The 19,053-nt window shown below is 41.7% G+C and overlaps 1 protein-coding gene across 1 annotated transcript; it reads left to right on the top strand.

Moving 5' to 3' along the window:
- The first annotated feature begins 61 nt into the window (after positions 1–61).
- On the top strand, positions 62–8,052 carry lin7b (lin-7 homolog B (C. elegans)). The gene is made up of 6 exons (XM_079520200.1): positions 62–488; positions 1,936–2,054; positions 5,018–5,089; positions 5,909–6,118; positions 6,751–6,914; positions 7,184–8,052. Exons 1-6 carry the CDS (start codon positions 413–415, stop codon positions 7,203–7,205), a joined length of 663 nt encoding a protein of 220 aa, XP_079376326.1. The 5' UTR covers positions 62–412; the 3' UTR covers positions 7,206–8,052.
- Positions 8,053–19,053: the final 11,001 nt, after the last annotated feature.

Raw genomic sequence — 19,053 nt, 5'->3', positions numbered from 1 at the left:
GGCTGTTTGGTTTAACCCACACAGCTGTGCTTTGACGTGTGTGTGTGTGTGACTTGATTTATGGACGAATGGAATCGCACCATGTTACGTTTTCGATTGCGTAAACCAAACCATTAACGCTGGTATTCTTCTCAACCAGAGAGGGAGAGAGTAGGTGCCCAGCAGCAGCAACCGAGTTTATCCAGCAGCTAATTCTGTGACCATTATAACCATTGTATTTACTATTACTGCGACATTGCGCCTCGCATCCGTGGTATATTATACAATATAATTGTCTGGTTGGTGACGGTCTACTGAGACTGAGTGACTGAAGAAGGCATTAAAGATACTAGGTAGGTAATCCGGTCGTTGTTCCGGCCAGCTGGAGCGCTTCTCCTCTTCTCCACCGCAACAGCGATACAGACAGACGACCATGATGTCATCCTATTATCACTCTGGGAAGGAATCGGACATGGCGACCATGGCAGAGCCGCTCTGCTTGGAAAGAGGTAAAGCCGTGTGTCGGGTCGGTGCATCATCCATTTTGGTTTTAATGATTAAATAAACGCGATCGAAGCGTTTCTTCGTTATTAAAACGACCGTCTGTGCCGCCTGGAGGGAAATTATAACGAGTGTATCTGGGTGTTTTCTTTCCATACATACTTTGCCAGCGGATTAGGATGTGTAGTACTGTATGATCTTAATGTGTACTAGTGTGTACTCCGTGCGGCAGTGTCGCTTGCCGAATGAGATTATGCGTCTGTCACGACGTCGTCGGTTCTTTTCGGTTAGTGACACCGTCGTACTATGGAGTACACTGACTGTACAGTGATAACATCAGGTTGAAGCAATTTGTCTGCTGCCTCCTCGATCCAGTCCCAACATAAACATAAGCTGATGCTTATTACTGGTGGTCACACACAGCTGAAACTGTAGTGACGACGACAGTCGCAGCAGTAGACGAGTCTCATGTTTACACTCACTCAGTTTTATATCCAATTGCTCTTAATGCTGTTAAACAACTGTCTGAGGAAGCGAATTTTGCTACATTGACCGAGTCAGTTTATACGTATTCAAGCCTGAAATCTATTCCTGTGCTGTGTGTGTCAACCAACCTAAGCCATGCATTGGAGCATGCTCATACACCTTATAGTTTATTTCAGCATTTGCTTCACAGTAGGCTATATTTGGCCTTCACAAATTGCCTTATATAATTGCTATAAAGGCTCTTACCAATCACCCCTTTGCCTTTCATTTATGTGCAACTGCAAGTAGACTTAATTGGATCAAGACTCTACATGGATTTTATATATTTTTACTTTTTCATATATATAATACATAAATGATAGTCTTGATCCAAGGCTACATATAAACAGACAAACCTATGATCTCTCAAAGACCGTTTAAAAAAAGGTGTGCATTAATTTTCTATAGAAGAGTGGTTCTGTTTTTAATTTCAAGCAACCCTAGGTGGTCAAACTGACTCCGCCAGGTGGGGGCGGTGTTGATTCACATTCATAAAACTAAGACTTAAATATTAAATATATTGACAATTTCATCAACACATATAAAAACTAGCCCCTCAATATAAAAATGGACCCTCTATTTGTAGCTTCTCAAAGCTTTAAGCTGGGGACCCCCTGGAAGGTGGTCAGGGTACTAAAGTATAATTCCATTACTCTGGGAACCAGAAAAACTCATGCCGGGAAACGAAATCTGAGAGAAAGAAAAAAGTAATTTTCTTGATTCTGACACTATTTACGTTAAGGCTCTATGACAATAAGAGGAGAATTCAAGTGGTTTTCTCGTTTTTGCCACAGTGGACTCAATGCAGTAATGGAATTGTACTTTATTAACCCCCTCAGGGACCCCTGGGGACCCACAGACAGACCCCGCACCTTGAAAACCACTGCTGTAGAAAGTGCTGAAATGTTTCTGGTTCTGTGTGTGTTACAGATGTGTGCAGGGTGATTGAGCTGCTGGACCGGCTTCAGCGCAGCGGGGAGCTTCCCCCTCCTAAGCTCCAGGCCCTGCAGAGGGTCCTGCAGAGCAAGTTCTGCGCTGCCATCAGAGAGGTGGGCCCTCATCTGCCAGACTGCTACTAATAGCATGATGCCAATTCAATCTCGCACCCTGTTTACAGCTATAGTGTAGCAGAGCAGCCTCAGCCTGATTGCCTCAAAAGTCTAATATCTCCCCCCGAGCCATCGGCAATTGCCTTTGGCTTTCCACGCCAAAGGCCAGGTTAGATTCCCGGGTGTTACAATGGTGCCGTGACCCGGATCGGGTTTAGCCTCACGTAGCCAGCCTTCATCTGCCTTTGCGATGCATATTGCCCCAGGCAATTGTGGGAGGAGTTCACGGCCGAAATGGTGGCGGCCAACCAGATTAGTCTGGATAACCAGGCGTTCCAGTATTCAAATATGGGGCGGGACATTGCGAGAAAAAAGAATCTTAACACTGAGAGGGACGAGACTAAAATCCACACAGTGATATTAGTATCGCTACGCAAGGCTAGATTGGGTTGTCAAAAGGGGGATGAGTATAGCAGAGTGGCTCCCCCCCCCCCCCCGAACGTCAAATGACGTCACATTGTAGGCTCTACAGAGCCGAACCGACTTTTATTCGGCTCTAAAATAGGAGTATGAATCGCGCCTATGTCTGCACCGCCCTGCATGCGTGCAGTCTGGGTGAACACAGCCGAGCACCAAATGGACCTTTACGGGTACACTCTCAGAGTTAAGGGGGTCCTTGCAAATACAACATTTGAGAACCACTGGTCCACTAGTACGTTGGGCTCCTGAAAAAATCAAAAATTATAATGGTGTGTCTTTCCCAAGTCTTTCCCACGGACACATGCCGTCTGTGTATGGACATATTGATGACCCCTGATTGTCACAATTATGCTTATTAAAAATAAAATAAAATGCAGTTGTAAATGCATCCCGAGGCACACATTGACACATATGGCCTTAATCCACCCGCCAAGGTGGTTTGAGACACATTTGACGTTAGTTTTTTAATTTGTAAATGCAGGCTACTTGTTACACTAGTACTACGATATAAAATATGTGATATTATGTACTTACATGTTGGGGGTGAGTTTGGATTTCAGTAGCATTTTGTTTTGTCAGAACACAAATATTTCTATTGATTTCTGCATCAAATTGCAATGCATCTGGGAGTCGGTTTTCGTTCACACATCTTGATACCGATTCATATGGCTTTACTTCTATTACTTTAGAATGTCTGCACCTCTGTGGTGTTGGCTTATGTGATTATTTTTATTTTCTATTTTACTCTACGGTGTACATGCAGAATTTGAATGTGAGGCTTGTTCAATATTTTGATAGCTGTGTGGCTTCTTGCACACCTAAATGTTTGCTGGACACATAAAATGGACAGCCAAATGCCACACGGCTGCTGCGCCCGGTCTTTTGGTTCAAACATTCTGGCCTGCTGCAGTGTGTAAGTCATGTTGCGTGTAGTTCAAGGTTGTATATCACATATGCTGCTCTAGCGATGTAATTGTAAACCATATATATCAACTGTTTCCAGTGTTTACTACAACCAGTTGGCCCCATGTGTCGGTAGGTTACCTACTATTAGATCACCTTGATAACTCTTGTGTAGCAGCACTGTCACCTGTCTGTCCTCTCGTCCAGAATAGGGATTGGAGTCCAACACCGTGGAGGGTATACAAATTGGTGTTTTCATGTTTGATTTGAGCATCTTTTTTTTCTTTCCTAAGTTGAATCTCACAAAACCAACACAATGGAGATATAATCCAACCCTACTCTGGACTAAAAGTAACATTTTAACAGGCATACTTGTGTATTACTAGACTAATTATGTTCTGTCACTAACTTAAAGCCTTTGGAATGCTCCAAGAATTCCTTAGTATCGTCAAAAATGTAATGACTTTGTTCAACTTCAATTGACGTATGGCTAGAGTGGAGGGTAAACCAACATAAAATGTTGGTTTATAAAATGTACTGTAAAAAGTACTACCTTTGTTGGTCCTTCAAGCACACTTGAATTCACCTTTAATGATAAACACAATTTTGACACACACTCAAACTATATGGCGAAAAATGTTCGTCGACTACCTTTTTTCTCTGACGAAAACGAAATAAAAACAAAACTACGATGATTAAAACTAAGACTAATTATATTGACAATTTCGTCAACAAATAAAAACTAGACTAAATGCTAGGGAGAAGACTAGTGGAGCAGAGATCCAGTATAACAATAAGACAATTCATTATGCTTAGTAGTTGCATGCTGAAAATAGCCGATCTACAAGCTCACTTTAGTCTACTAAAATCTCATGATATTTAGTCAACTAAAACTAGACTAACACTGACACATTTCAGTTGACTAAAATGGGACTAAAAACGAAATGAAAATGTATTCAAAATACTAAAACTAAATCAAAATATTTCTGTCAAAATCAACACTACGGCCTACACAGGCCTTAACACAGGCCTGTTTGCTGCATGTCGGTGTTAGCATGCCCTGCCACTTGACTTGTGCTGTGAGTTAAGTGTGAACTAAACCTATTTTCCTTTTTAAAGCACACTATTGCCACACACACATGGAATGTATTGACACAACTGCTGCATCAACGTTGGCGTCTCAATGTGTATATATTTTTTTAAATATATATATATTATTTAAAGGGTTAGTTCAGATTTTTGGACTTAAAGCTGTAGGAAATACTCGGCATTAATATAGTGGTTGCAAAAGCATTGGTATTGATTGCCTGAGTCCCGTTCTAGTCTTGTTTTGGTGAATTTTAATTAGTTCTGGTCAGTTGGTGGGGGTCTGGGGGTCACTCATTAAGAATGAATGAATCCACAAAACTAGTGTAATTTGTATTGTTGACCTATTTTTACCATATAGTACAACTTTGGTTCAACTTTGACCCTACAGCTTTTAACTCCAAACATCTGAACGAACCCTAACCTGGCCCTGAGTGTAGGAGTTTCATATTGTCAGAGAGAATTGCTCTCATCCCTAACCTGTTGCTCACCAGGTGTACGAGCAGCTCTACGACACTCTAGACATCGTAGGAGGACCCGAGGTACGCGCCCAGGCAACTGCCAAGGTAAGAAGTCATCAAATAGAATGCTTGGGCTGAAGCATGTTAACGAATTATTTGGCTATGCAATTTGTGGAACTTTACTAACTGAGAGATGTACTGTGACTGAGAGCTAGTTTAGTGGTCTAATGTCTAATGATTTGACTTTCAGCACAGAAGTTCAATTTTCTATGTCCTGCTATAGTTCAATACTGTACTATAGTACAGTATTGAACAAATTTTTTACGTTTTCAAGCCAAAAATAGAAAAGAACAAGTCAATATGAACACGCTTCCTTCTTCTTTTGGTACCTCACAAACATACGTTCACCTAGAAACAACCTAGAAATCAGCTTACTGTGGATCACACATGCTTTTTACTTTGAAATGTTTTGTTGTTTTTTTTTTAGATACACTTTTAAAGCTTGCATCTGAAAACCTTGGCACCTCACTGTCATACTTTTAACATTTAACATACTGTGAACATGCTTGCTTGACATTTTTAAATTTAAATCAATCAATGTACAGTTGGAGGCCATCGATATTGTCCTTTTATTTTTGCTGAGGTTTGCGTGATCTGCGCAAAAGGACAGTTAACCCATTTTGGGCGGGAACCCCTTTTGGTGTTTTAAACATTGTTATAATTTAGCTATTGAAAAATAGCAGATCTACAAGCTCTGCTATTTTTGAAAAATCGTGAAAATATTTATTTCAGAAAACTGGAGGATTTAGAAGGATCTTTCTTAACATTTTGAGGTCAGGACTAAATGGGTCAAATGATAAGGGACAATATCGGTGGCACCCAACTGTATTTTCTCTATTTGTTTCTTTCCATGGTCCCTGCCAGGCCACAGTGGCAGCCTTTGCAGCCAGTGAGGGCCATGCCCACCCACGGGTAGTTGAGCTGCCCAAGACGGACGAGGGGCTGGGCTTCAACATCATGGGCGGCAAGGAGCAGAACTCCCCTATCTACATCTCGAGGGTCATCCCCGGAGGGGTCGCGGACCGGCAGGGAGGTCTGAAGAGAGGAGACCAGCTGCTTTCTGTCAATGGAGTGGTAAGAGTGTGTGTGTGTGTGTGTGTGTGTGTGTGTGTGTGTGTGTGTGTGTGTGTGTGTGTGTGTGTGTGTGTGTGTGTGTGTGTGTGTGTGTGTGTGTGTGTGTGTGTGTGTGTGTGTGTGTGTGTGTGTTTGTGTGTGTGTGTGTGTGTGTGTGCAGGCGGGCGTAGGTTGTAAGAGTGGTGATATGATCCCAAATATTGCCCATCTGCAAAACAGCTCTCAAAATCACACTTTTAGAGCACATAGAGGAATTAATGGAAACTGTTATTACACACTGTCGGCTGCCGGAAATGTGGCGAAAATGTCGCGCAAATCTTTGAATATACAGGTAGCCTATATTCTTTCACAGTGAACATTTCTTTAAGCTTCTGGGGGTTCCCCGGCACAAAACATTTGAAGATGGGGGCCGGCGGCCAAATACATATAATTTTGGGGGTCCTTTGAACACCACTGACATAAAAACATAGGTTTTTCAGAAATCTGTCAGGATTTAGAAGACATCAGAAGGGTTAATTTATTTCCCAGAGCTGTACAAATGCTAATCATACCGCACCCTTTACGATGAAGCCGGACATGTGCACGCTGCTCATCTGTACGGTATGATGTGTGCCCTGGCCCTTTGCATGCAGAGTGTGGAGGGTGAGCACCACGAGAAGGCTGTGGAGCTGTTGAAGGCTGCCCAGGGCTCTGTGAAGCTGGTGGTCAGGTACACGCCCAAGGTTCTGGAGGAGATGGAGGCCCGCTTCGAGAAGATGAGGAGCGCCCGGAGACGCCAGCAGCACACCAGCTACTCGTGAGAGAGAACACCTCCTTTTAATTACAACTGATTTCTTTATTTATTAGCACATAAAAAAAGTTAAAAACAGAAGGGAAAAAAAATACACACATATAAGTTAGAAGCCTATAGGCTTTAACGAGAACTTCCCCTAAACTGTGCACAACTATTCTCTCTCTCTCTCTCTCTCTCTCTCTCTCTCTCTCTCTCTCTCTCTCTCTCTCTTCTCTCTCTCTCTCTCTCTCTCTCTCTCTCTCTCTCTCTCTCTCTCTCTCTCTCCAACACAGATCTCTGGAGTCCCGAGGCTAGCCAATCCCACGCCTTCACTGACCTCATTGACCCGCCCACCTTAGTACTCTTCTCCAACAGGAGGCTCTTGAACCTTATAGACAAGAAGACGGAAGAAACCAAAGTTAGCCAAATGAGACGTACCTGTTATATATCTGTATGTTTGTGAAGATGTTACACATTAGCCATTGAAATGCCACTCCACCTCTCCCCCTATTTAACCTTTTAGCAGGGAAATGCCTATATCTATATCATTGTTTAGCCTTGAAACCCTAATGGCTGCTGTGCCGAGTTATATTTGGTAGCACACAAAATATCCGATCTACAAGCTCGCAACTCGGCACGTTGTGAGCGAGTGCATTGGATTGCGATTGGATATTTTCGGTGCACGACTCCCGTGCGCAAGCAAAATATAACTCGGGCTTAATCTTGGTCCCATCGGTGTGAAGTCTGCATCCTCGCCTATAAGGGCAGAGTGCAGTACCATAGTAGCTGAATTAGCATATATAGCATTTTAAAAGTGTGTTTATTTTGTATTCTTATATGAGATTGCTAGTGTGTACTGAACGCATGTGTAGCGTGCAGTGCTAGACTTTGGTAGACGGTGAACACATAGCAGCAGCTACGGCAGAGTTTTTGTCCCTACAGCCAGCCACTGTTCTCTCATCAGCTTGCCGCCACCCAGAGGGCTATTAACCACAAGCATTAATACGGGGTGAGCACAACACCTGATCTGAAATCAGTGACGAGCAATGGGCAACTTAAGTCTGCAATGAGCATTCCAAGATGTTAATTTGCATTTAATTTATTCATGTGTCGATTTGTTTATGTAATTTATTCATGAAATAAAAGCCTCAAGTGGTTGAAACACTGTTGACGTTCCTGATACAGAGATGGTGATATAGCGTATATCTATTCTACGTCCGAGCATAGACATGGTAACGCCCCGCCTGCCTCTGATTGGCCTACAGACACTGCCGGCCTTACCAGAGTTTCCTCCGAGGTGGAAGATACGTATGCATAGAGGGTATGTGGCAGGTATGCATGTCATCTCATACCCGGAAGTTATTTGAGGACTGAGTGGCACAAAATGTACTTTCTGGCCTTGCAGGGACGTAGCTGACTATTTCGTTGCTCTACGCATGCATATGTTTGTGCTGCCCACCCGACATACAATTACACAAACAGCATACACAATTACACATAGATAAAGTGTGGGTATCTGCACATTTCTAAAGTGACAATTTAAAGCTATGCTATGCGTAACTTTTTCAATAAAACTAAATTTCAATTTGATATATATATATATATTTTTTTTTAAAGATTTGTTTTAGGCTTTTCTGCCTTTATTGATAGTTTCAAGTGAGGACTGACAGGAAAGAGGGAGAGAGAGAAGGGGAGAGACATGCAGCAAAGGTCGTCATGAACGGGACTCGAACACATGACGCGCTGTTAGGCCAGAGCCTATATGTGGCGTGTGTCTGGACCACTAGGACAGCGGGTGCCCCAATTTGATATAACCAACCTACCGTGCCAATAGGGCTGAGCCCGATTGGCAGGGACAAATTAGCCAACGGGCCAGTGGGGCCGTGGCCCAGGGGGCCTTGGCTCTAAGGTCCCCTTTGGGGAAATTTGATCTGTGGTACTAGGTTTGACGCCCTGAAAAGGGCTCCTGGGACTCTTCATTGGATGTTGATTTTGTTAAATTTAGGTTAAAAAGATGATATGGGAGCCCTGCAAAGATTACCGGCCCAGGGGCCCTCGTGGGGGTTAATCTATCCCTGCCGATGGGTCTTGGCTGGGGGCTACATAGGCAACTATGCGGAAATGCGGAAGCGAAATTACTGCCGAAGCAAAAACATTGTGAACTGAAATATATTAAAAAGTGTGAATGGAGTTTCTAGATGAAAGTGATTTTTTTGACATGCCAACATCTGCCATTGACCCCCATTATAAATGTCCACAATCAACAAGGGACATGTTGGAGCCGGGACCTTTAAACCTGTGGCTTCCTGATTCTCATGCAGGCTCTGTACCCAGTGAGCCACTGTGCTTGCTGTGTACAAAAAGCCAAAATAGATAATGATAGAAGAGCCATAGGCTTGTTTCCATTGTGGTTCATAAACATTTGAACGTCTAACAACAGCACAACAAACAATAGACAAATCTCCTGTTATTTTATTTTGTATTTATTTATTTGTTTTTGTATCAATGTTGTTACTCAAAGGCAAAAGGGAGACTGTAAGATGAACATAAATAGGTTTGGATGGGGTTTCTAGGTGTAAGTATAGGACTAGTAGCATACCAAAGTTTGTGCTATTGCCATTGAGAATGCATATTGGGCGTTTAAGTTAAATAACTCAGAAACTAAAAAGTTCTAGCTTGTGTCCACAGTAAGCTGAATAATAAAAAGTGTGAATGGAGTTTCTAGGTGAAAGTGATCTTTTGATGTGCCAAAATCTGCCATTGACCCCCATTATAAATTTCTCAAATTTGAAAGCACTATATTTCTAAAACTATGAAAAAACGGCATAGGGCCTACTATAGTTCATGGTTTTGGAAGACATACCTATAGTAGGCCTATGTCGTTTTTCATGTTTTTGGAGGATTTAAAAAAAATATGAAAATCATTATAGTTCATGGTTTCGGAAGAAATACTATAGTAGGGGAGAACGGGGTAAGATGAGCCAGCGTTTAAGTTGAACCACCCCCTTTATCTAGAAAACTAGAAAACTGTGTTGCCATGTGACCTTAAGCATCCATAATTTACACCTGGCTGTGAAGTTGGGAAGCACATGGGGAAAGTTAGAAAACAGTCTTTTACACAAAAAACTGTTTTTTTGTCGTTCAAAGTAAAATTTCGACACATGTAAAATGACTGTTATACAAAGCAAAATGTACCTAGGACTAAAATGTAATATACACGTTGATGATTTGCCAATGGATAGAACCATGTGAATCATTTAGCAATTAGCAATTAAAAGTAGCTTATTCTAGTCATTGTTTTCTAAATGGTGGATGGGGTAAAATGAACCAATGTCCGGGGGTAAATTGAGTCAATGGGAATCACTAATACTATTATTAAGTCTTTGCTACTCAAATTATACTGAATGACCTTTAATTTGCATGTACATACTCATTTAAGAGAAGTTTGCAATATTGTATTAACAATATTGCAAATATAAGGTTCTGAATAACAAACTTTATTTAATTGTCTTAATATTGTTTAAATAATAAATAAACAAATAAATAAGACTATTTGCAAATAGAGAGGGGACAGAGGGCAAGCAACCTGTTAAATTCTTCGAGACCTGGCTTCCCACTCTGCTTAATATCGAGACAGAAAACAGCAGTGTGAAGATTGACAGGTGTCGCAGGGCTGCAGGAGACATCAAGCCTGACAAAACCAGACCTGTGGTCATAAAATTTCAAACTATGCGAGATGCACAAATAATTATGACTGCAGCACGGGCGAAAGGCGAGCTGAACTACGAGGGCAATAAACTTCTTATCAGACCGGACATTTCATATCAGACCAGAATGGCAAGACGTGGATACAACGCCGTGTGTGACCAACTCATCAAAAAAGGGATACGATTTAAAATGCGCTTCCCTTCGAGACTAACTATCACATGCAACGACGAGGACCACTCTTTCAAGACCCCACAAGAAGCGGAAGACTTTCTGAAAGGCTTGGAATAAAGGTATTGCCCACATGGATCGGACTGATGGAATGCGGTTATGCGGAAAGGACTAAGGTCTCTCTCTCTCTCTCTTTCTTTTTCTCTCTCTCTCTCGCTCTCCCTTTCTCTCTCTCTCTCTCTCTCTCTCTCTCTCTCTCTCCCTCCGCCTCTCCCGTTCTGTTGTTTTTTTTTGTTTTGTTTTTCTCCCTCCCCTTTTTCTTTTTCTTTTTCTTTTTTATATCTCCCAGCGGTGCTTCACATCATACTGGTATGTAGGTTATTATGTTTGTATTAAAGGTCTAGTTTTTTATTATTGAAAGGCCCAGCTCTGATTTCAGGCACATGTTTGGGTTCTTTCCAACCCCACAACGAGCTGGAATAGTGTAGTCTGGATAAAACTATATTGCAAGCATAATTTATAACCCATGGAGTGCTATAGTAGTTTAGGGTTTAGATGATATATTTTTATTATTACCTTATTCTCCTGGGCTCTCCCTACCTTTCTTTTTGTTAATTTATTTTGTATCACCTTATCTGATATAGGCTATATGATATGATTTTGTCACGTGATCTATGGTTTAAATACTCTTAACACCTTCAGGTATCAAACAATGGATTTAAAATCATGATTATAGATCTGTGGTACAATTATTTTTATTTTATTATTTTTTTACACAGTACTCATGCAACTCTGACAATCAAACAGACCAATGTAACTCCAATCTCAATATATATATACAAAAAATATGATTTATTCCCTTAGGTTACTATTATTATTATTCTTTATTTATTTTTTCTCCTGTTTGCAATGTTTCCTTTAACACCACAAGGCCCACATTACGTGGACAAAAAATAAAATTAAAATAAATAAGAAACTGAGTGAAGAAAATGGGTATTAAAGGAGGAGATACTTGGTTAGATACTTGGTTAGGAAATGGCTATACTATTTTTGGTTAAATTATCGGATATCAGTAGCCTACATTATCTTTAAATATCTGGCTGAAATTACACCTACAGACAAGGAGTGAAGCTCCAGTATTACTAGGTTCTATAACTATTTACTACCAATTGATTCTGCGGTGTGGGGATGGGGGGGGTATGTGCGGAGAGGGGCCGATCTCAGTAGGGATTTTATCGCTCGGTAGATTGGCCTTTTACTCTCCTGTGGCGGGACTCCTCTCAGCTTCACTGGAGCGATGTTAATCATTTTAGCCCATCCATTAGGGATGAGCCGTATGTGTTTTATGTGTAACCCGTCTGTACAAGACAGTAGGGTTATTTTGTTTTATGTACTTCACCCCCTCCCCCCTCCGTTCACCTCCTCCCTATTCCAGCCATTTAGAGACCTGCCCACATTAGCTTCAATAGACTTCCAGTATGCACTCATGCAACACATTATGTATTGTATTAGTATTCGACATGAGTGATCTTAAAATTATAACCCTCAATGTGAAGGGTATAAATAATGTGGTCAAGCGTCAAAAAATATTGTCCTATTTGAAAAAAGAAAAATGTCAAATAGCCTTTTTACAGGAAACTCACCTGTCTGAACTAGAACATATGAAATTACAGCGTAACTGGGTAGGCCAGGTATATCACTCCTCATACAATACAAAAAGCCGTGGAGTAGCTATTCTTGTACATAAGAATCTCCCATTTACCCTAGAAAAGGCTGTGACTGACGATGAAGGGAGATATGTCTTGCTATCTGGTTACCTTTATGGTGAACATATCCTTTTGGGCTGTGTATACGCTCCTAATGTATTTGAGGCCTCCTTTTTCTCTAAATTACTGTCTGCAATATCCGCATTCTCAATTAATTATACCATCATTGGGGGAGATTTTAACTCCGCTCCTAACTCAAATGTCGACCAGTCAACCCCACGACCTACCCCGTCTCGTAAAAGTGTCAGACTTGGAGAACTATGTAATGATTTGGAGCTATTTGACGTTTGGAGAGTACTCAACTCAAGAACAAGAGACTATACTTTTTTCTCTCGACCCCACCAGGTGTACTCTAGAATCGATTTATTTCTGACGTCTAGAATGATATTGGATAGGACTAAGGAGTGTATAATAGGCATACAGACGCTCTCGGATCACTGTCCAGTTAGCCTGACTATCCGCCCCCCCTATAGAGACCCTACCAGTAGACAATGGCGTTTGAATCCTTCTTTGATGAGCAGCCCCCCGTTTTTGGAATATATCACTAACAAATGGAAGTTTTTCTTCTCTGTAAACAAAACTCCTGGGATGAGCCCCTCCACACTGTGGGAGGCAGCAAAGGCTTATCTCCGGGGCTGTATTATTTCGTACAATTCGGCTCAACGGAAAGAGGCCATCAAAAATCAATTGGAACTTGAAAAATTAATCTTAAAATTGGAATCTGAATGTAAACGTCTCTGGTCCAATAATTTGGCAAAACAATTAGATGCCGCCCGTTCAGCTCTAGACCAACTTCTGACAAAACAAGCTGAGTCCACCATTTACGCTGCAAAGCACCAGTTCTATGACTCGGGAAACAAACCCGGTCGACTTTTGGCTCGACTGGCTAAAGGTAAACAGAATTCTAACACAATATCCTCCCTCAAAGATGACAACGAAGTTAGCCATCACATCTCGAAGGATATAAATAGAATTATGAAATCCTTTTACCAAAAGTTATACACTTCGGAATGTGGAACCTCTGACCAGCAGAGGAAAGACTTTCTTGATAAAATAACATTTCCGTCATTGTCTGAAGAACACAGAGAGTCTCTCTGTAAAGATATAACAGAGGAAGAAATACTCAAAACGATAAAAACCCTTAAAGGGGGTAAGGCCCCAGGCCCAGACGGTTACGGCCCAGAATTCTACAAAAAAATGAGTAAGGTTATAGTCGGTCCTTTGAGAGAGATGTATGCAGACTCATTACAAAGAGGCAGTCTTCCCCAAACCCTGAACTTGGCTAACATATCTCTCATCCTTAAAAAAGATAAACCAGCCGACATGTGTGGCTCATATAGACCCATTAGCTTAATAGCGGTGGACAGTAAAATACTCTCCAAATTATTAGCAAGGAGGATAGAGGGACTGCTGCCTCTGATAATAAACCCAGACCAGTCAGGTTTTGTACAAGGCCGACACTCCATTACAAACGTGAGGCGGTTATTGAATGTTATACAGTACTCTAATCAGCTGAAACACAAAGCGCTAGCAGTGTCACTTGACGCGCAGAAAGCTTTTGATAGAGTAGAATGGCGGTATTTGTTCGACGTCATGGAGAGATTTGGACTTGGAGGGAATTTCCTTAAGTGGATTCAAACCATCTACCACTCTCCTGTGGCCAGTGTCCTTACCAATGGTACCTGCTCTGAGCCTTTCCCCTTAGCAAGAGGCACAAGGCAAGGGGACCCCCTAAGCCCATTACTGTTTGCCGTTGCACTCGAACCGCTAGCCGAGGCTATCCGGTGTCATCATGAAATTGAGGGGGTCTCACTCACACCCGGGGGCACCCCCCACAAAATAGCTTTATATGCAGATGACATTATACTGTTTCTTTCCTCCCCGAAGAGGTCAGTGCCTACTGTCCTCTCAATTGTTAAAGACTTTGGCGCTATCTCAGGCTATAAAATTAACCAAAGTAAATCTGAGGCTATGCCACTAGGAACCCTGACCCAATCAGACATCCCAGATAACTTTCCCTTCAAATGGACTACGTCAGGATTCACATATCTGGGCATTAAAGTCTCCCCCAACTTAAAAGATCTGTCACGTCTGAATCTGGCCCCAGTCACTACAGCTGTTAAGAGAGATCTGGAAAGGTGGCATGACCTCCCACTATCGTTCCTGGGACGGGCCAGTCTAATAAAAATGAACATTCTACCCCGCCTTCTATACCCCTTACAAATGCTTCCCTTATGGGTATCCAAAAAAGATGTCAAAGACCTGGAGAAGGCTTTTTCTAAGTTCATTTGGCATGGAAAGAGACCCAGGCAAAGATTTAAAATATTGCAGCTACCAACCAGTAAAGCGGGCCTTGCCATGCCAAATATACTTTTCTATAACTGGGCCTGTCACGCTCGTTACATCTGGGAATGGCTACAAGCCTATCTACACAATAAGAACTGTGTGGACTCGTGGGGCTGCTCACCAAATTCATTATGGGCACTGGTAACCGGTAATAAAGATACGATTCATAGGGAGATACGAGGCAATCTAATTATCTATAATTCTATCAGAGTGTGGCGACAGATTACCATACACATAGGGAGAGGAGACCAAAGGTCATTGCTAATACCAATCTCTAGCAACCATGAATTTGGACCTGGGCGCAGTTCTGCCATCTTTAAGACCTGGCACTCACTAGGGCTTCGTGTATTGGGAGATCTATTTAGAGATGGTGTTCTGATGTCGTTTCAGCAATTGCAGACACAGTTCAATCTCCCAAGAGAACATTTTTTTGGTTTCCTGCAAATACGACATTTTATTAACTCACTACAGCTGCTAACACCACTGGGCTCCCTTTACAGTAAAACAGAACATTTCATACGCAACTGTAGTAAGGTATCACATTTCATTTCTTCGTTTTACTCACTGCTGTACTCACTGGACTCCCAGGAGTTACCATCCCTCCGCAAATGGGAGAGAGATTTTAACAATGAATATATTGAAGACGACTGGCAAGAGGCCATTGACTCAGTTAAAAAGGTTTATACCTGTAACAGACTAAGAGAAACACAATATAAAATTCTTCACAGATTACACATCACACCTGTGTTACTAAACAAAATGGACCGTTCAATATCTCCTTTATGTTCGAAATGTCAAACAGATCTGGGTACCTACTATCACTACTTTTGGGATTGTAAGTGTATATCCAGGTTCTGGGGCCAAGTGGCACGTGAGTTAAGCGACATTTTCAAGGTGAAAATAAAGAAGGATCCGGGAGCTTTCTTACTGGGACTCCCGTCAAAAGAAATTAATTTGACACCCTTACAATTCAAACTATTTGATAAACTTCTACTTTCAGCCCGGAAATGCATTCTGATAAATTGGATTAAGGATAAGCCCCCATCTATACAAATGTGGTATAGAGAGATCTTCGGGGTGCTACCCCATGAAAGACTCTGTGCTATGCAGAGAGGAAATGATGCTTCCTTTCAGGTGGTGTGGGCCCCATTATTAGACTATTTTCCTACTGAAATTTCTCGGATCCTTCTAAAGGCCCAATCCCCCATTGAGTGGACAGACCTAGGATAGAAAAACAAAAATGGAAAAAAAAAACTGTACATGTCTGTCTACATGTGAATGGGCCCGAGGCATGTGCAATAATACTGTGGCTGTCTTGGTTGGCTTTCCTTTTTTGCTTGTTTTTTCTTTTCTTTCTGTTTTGCTTCATATGGTATGGTGTGGATGATGGCATAGATGAACTGGAGGAACCCCCCCCCCCCCCCCCCCCTGTCCCAATGTTTGTTTTGTCTGCTTGTAAAGTATGTCTGTAAGTAACTGTATGTGAAAAAATTTAAAAACCAATAAAAATATTTAAAAAAAAAAAAAAAGACTATTTGCAAAAACTGTTATTATATTATTATTGATAAGTGAATACATTATCTGTTCAAGTTTAAGCTTTTAACATTAAAATATCATGTGGTTCAACTTGCCCCAACTTACCCCTTACCTGGGGCAAATTGAGCCACATGACCACTTTTTTTAAAAAGGTCATATTTTCATGGCCCTTTGTCATAGATGCTTACTCATCATTTCAATTGATAGAAGACATCCTGAAATATGGGTAGATCATTAGATTTTACTTCCATCTCATTTTGCCTTGCTTCCAGGACAACTTAAGCAAAAAGTGGTTCATCTTACCCCGTTCTCCCCTATGTCGTTTTTCATGGTTTTGGAGGATTTTTAAAAAATGTTGAAAATCATGAAACAAATTACGTGGTTTCGGAAGACATACTGGACAGAACGCAATTTAGATTTTTCAATATTTCACATATATCGTTGTACATGTACATTGTATGTACATTATAAACAGTTTGGACCCAAGTACAGAGCCTTGTAAACAGCGCCTCAAACTGTGACTCCGCCCACAAACGGGGGAAGTTGTGATTTTCGCGTTCACTGCAATGCAATTTGCGGCATTTTCAAAACAATATTGAGCAGAGTAGCGATTATCAAACGTATTTGCAATGCCATACGTTGAAAGATCTGTTGCCCGTGGACAAGGCACGCTACCTCCGCAAGTTAGATAGCATCGGCATAGATGTTTGTCCGTCCACTCACAGTTACCAGCCTTTGTATTGAGTTTGTGCTCGAAATGTACTGTAATTCTGCAAACTGTTAATAAATATTTCAATCAATCAATCAATCAAAAGTGTGTCATGGAGGATTTAAAAATGGAAAACCGACGTTTTGCTGCCATCTAGTGTTCACCAGCAGACACTGCATGTGTCTGAAGATTATTATGGGTGCAGCAGTGCTTGACAAACCTTTTCATGTCAAGGACCTCCAAATTAATGTCAGGGACCCCCATCTGAGCACATGTTGTACCAGCGGGACCCCCATTTGAACACTATGTTGTACCAGGGACCCCCATCTGAACATGTGTTGTACCAGGGTCCCCCATCTGAACATGCGTTGTACCAGGGTCCCCCATCTGAACATGTGTTGTACCAGGGTCCCCCATCTGAACATGTGTTGTACCAGGGACCCCCAAAGAGAAGATTTATTTTTAAGAAATTCCATATTATTCAAACATTTTTTGACATTTTTTCCAAAACATTTCAATAATATGTAGATCTGCTATGTTTGAATAGCCAAAGTATAACATTTGGATGAAGTGGTTCAAATGATTGTGATACTGATCTCCAAGACCCCTTGGAGCCTCCCCAGGGACCCCCTGCAACCTCCCCAAGGACCCCTGCTGCTGGGGACCCCCTGGAGCCTCCCCAGGGACCCCCTGCAACCTCCCCAAGGACCCCTGCTGCTGAGGACCCCCTGGAGCCTCCCCAAGGACGCCCTGGAACCTCCCTAGGGACCCCCTGCAACCTCCCCAAGGACCCCTGCTGCTGGGGACCCCCTGGAGCCTCCCCATGAAGGACCCCCTGCAACCTCCCCAAGGACCCCTGCTGCTGGGGACCCCCTGGAGCCTCCCCAAGGACCCCCTGGAACCTCCCCAGGGAACCCCTGCAACCTCCTCAAGGACCCCCCTGGAACCTCCCCAAGGACTTCATATTGACTCCATCATCTGTCCATTGATACTGGTTTTAAATAGACCCATCTATCTATCTATCTATCTATCTATCTATCTATCTATCTATCTATCTATCTATCTATCTATCTATCTATCTATCTATCTATCTATCTATCTATCTATCTATCTATCTATCTATCTATCTATCTCTCTCTGTGTCTGTGTCTGTGTCTGTGTCTGTCTGTCTGTCTGTCTGTCTGTCTGTCTGTTTATTTATTTATTACTAAAGATAAATGAGAATAGATGGAGAATAGATGGACTTTCTACTATTATAGGCTGTTTATGTCTCTCTTCTTTTAGGGTTCTTTGTTTATAATTTATTCATGATATTAATTTAATTTAATATAAAACGTTTTTGAGTGCATGCCCTATGGTTTCACCTAGAAACTCCATTCACACTTTTTGAGTGGTGTAAACCACTCCTACAACTGGCTTTGTTAGTCTGTCTGTCTGTCTGTGCAGAAAAAATGAGCATGGTTGCTACGGTCACCCAGTTCACCCGGGTGTGATTTCATTACGTCAGACATTACGTCAGACCACAGCTGATCAGGCTATATAAGACCTTACACCACTCAGTTCACACGGGTGTGATTTTTATTATAATTTAGCTTACTGTGGGCACACATGCTGGAACTTTTTACTTTGAAATGTTTTGTAGTTTCTCAGTTATTTAACTTAAACGCCCAATGCATTCTCAATGGCAATAGCACAAACTTTGGCATGATACTAGTCCTACATACTTACACCTAGAAACCCCATTCAAACCTAATTAGGTTCATCTTACGGTGGACATGTTTGCCTGAAAAGGAATCTTTGAAATGTTTCATAGTTTTAGAAATATAGTGCTTTCAAATTTGAGAAATGTATTATGGGGCTCAATGGCAGATAGTGGCACATCAAAAAATCACTTTCACCTAGAAACTCCATTCACACTTTTTATAATTCA

Source organism: Electrona antarctica (assembly GCF_951216825.1).
Source record: "Electrona antarctica genome assembly, chromosome: 14".
NCBI lineage: Eukaryota > Metazoa > Chordata > Actinopteri > Myctophiformes > Myctophidae > Electrona > Electrona antarctica.
Note: the sequence above shows the minus strand (reverse complement) of the source record. Positions and strands in the feature narration are given on the sequence as shown.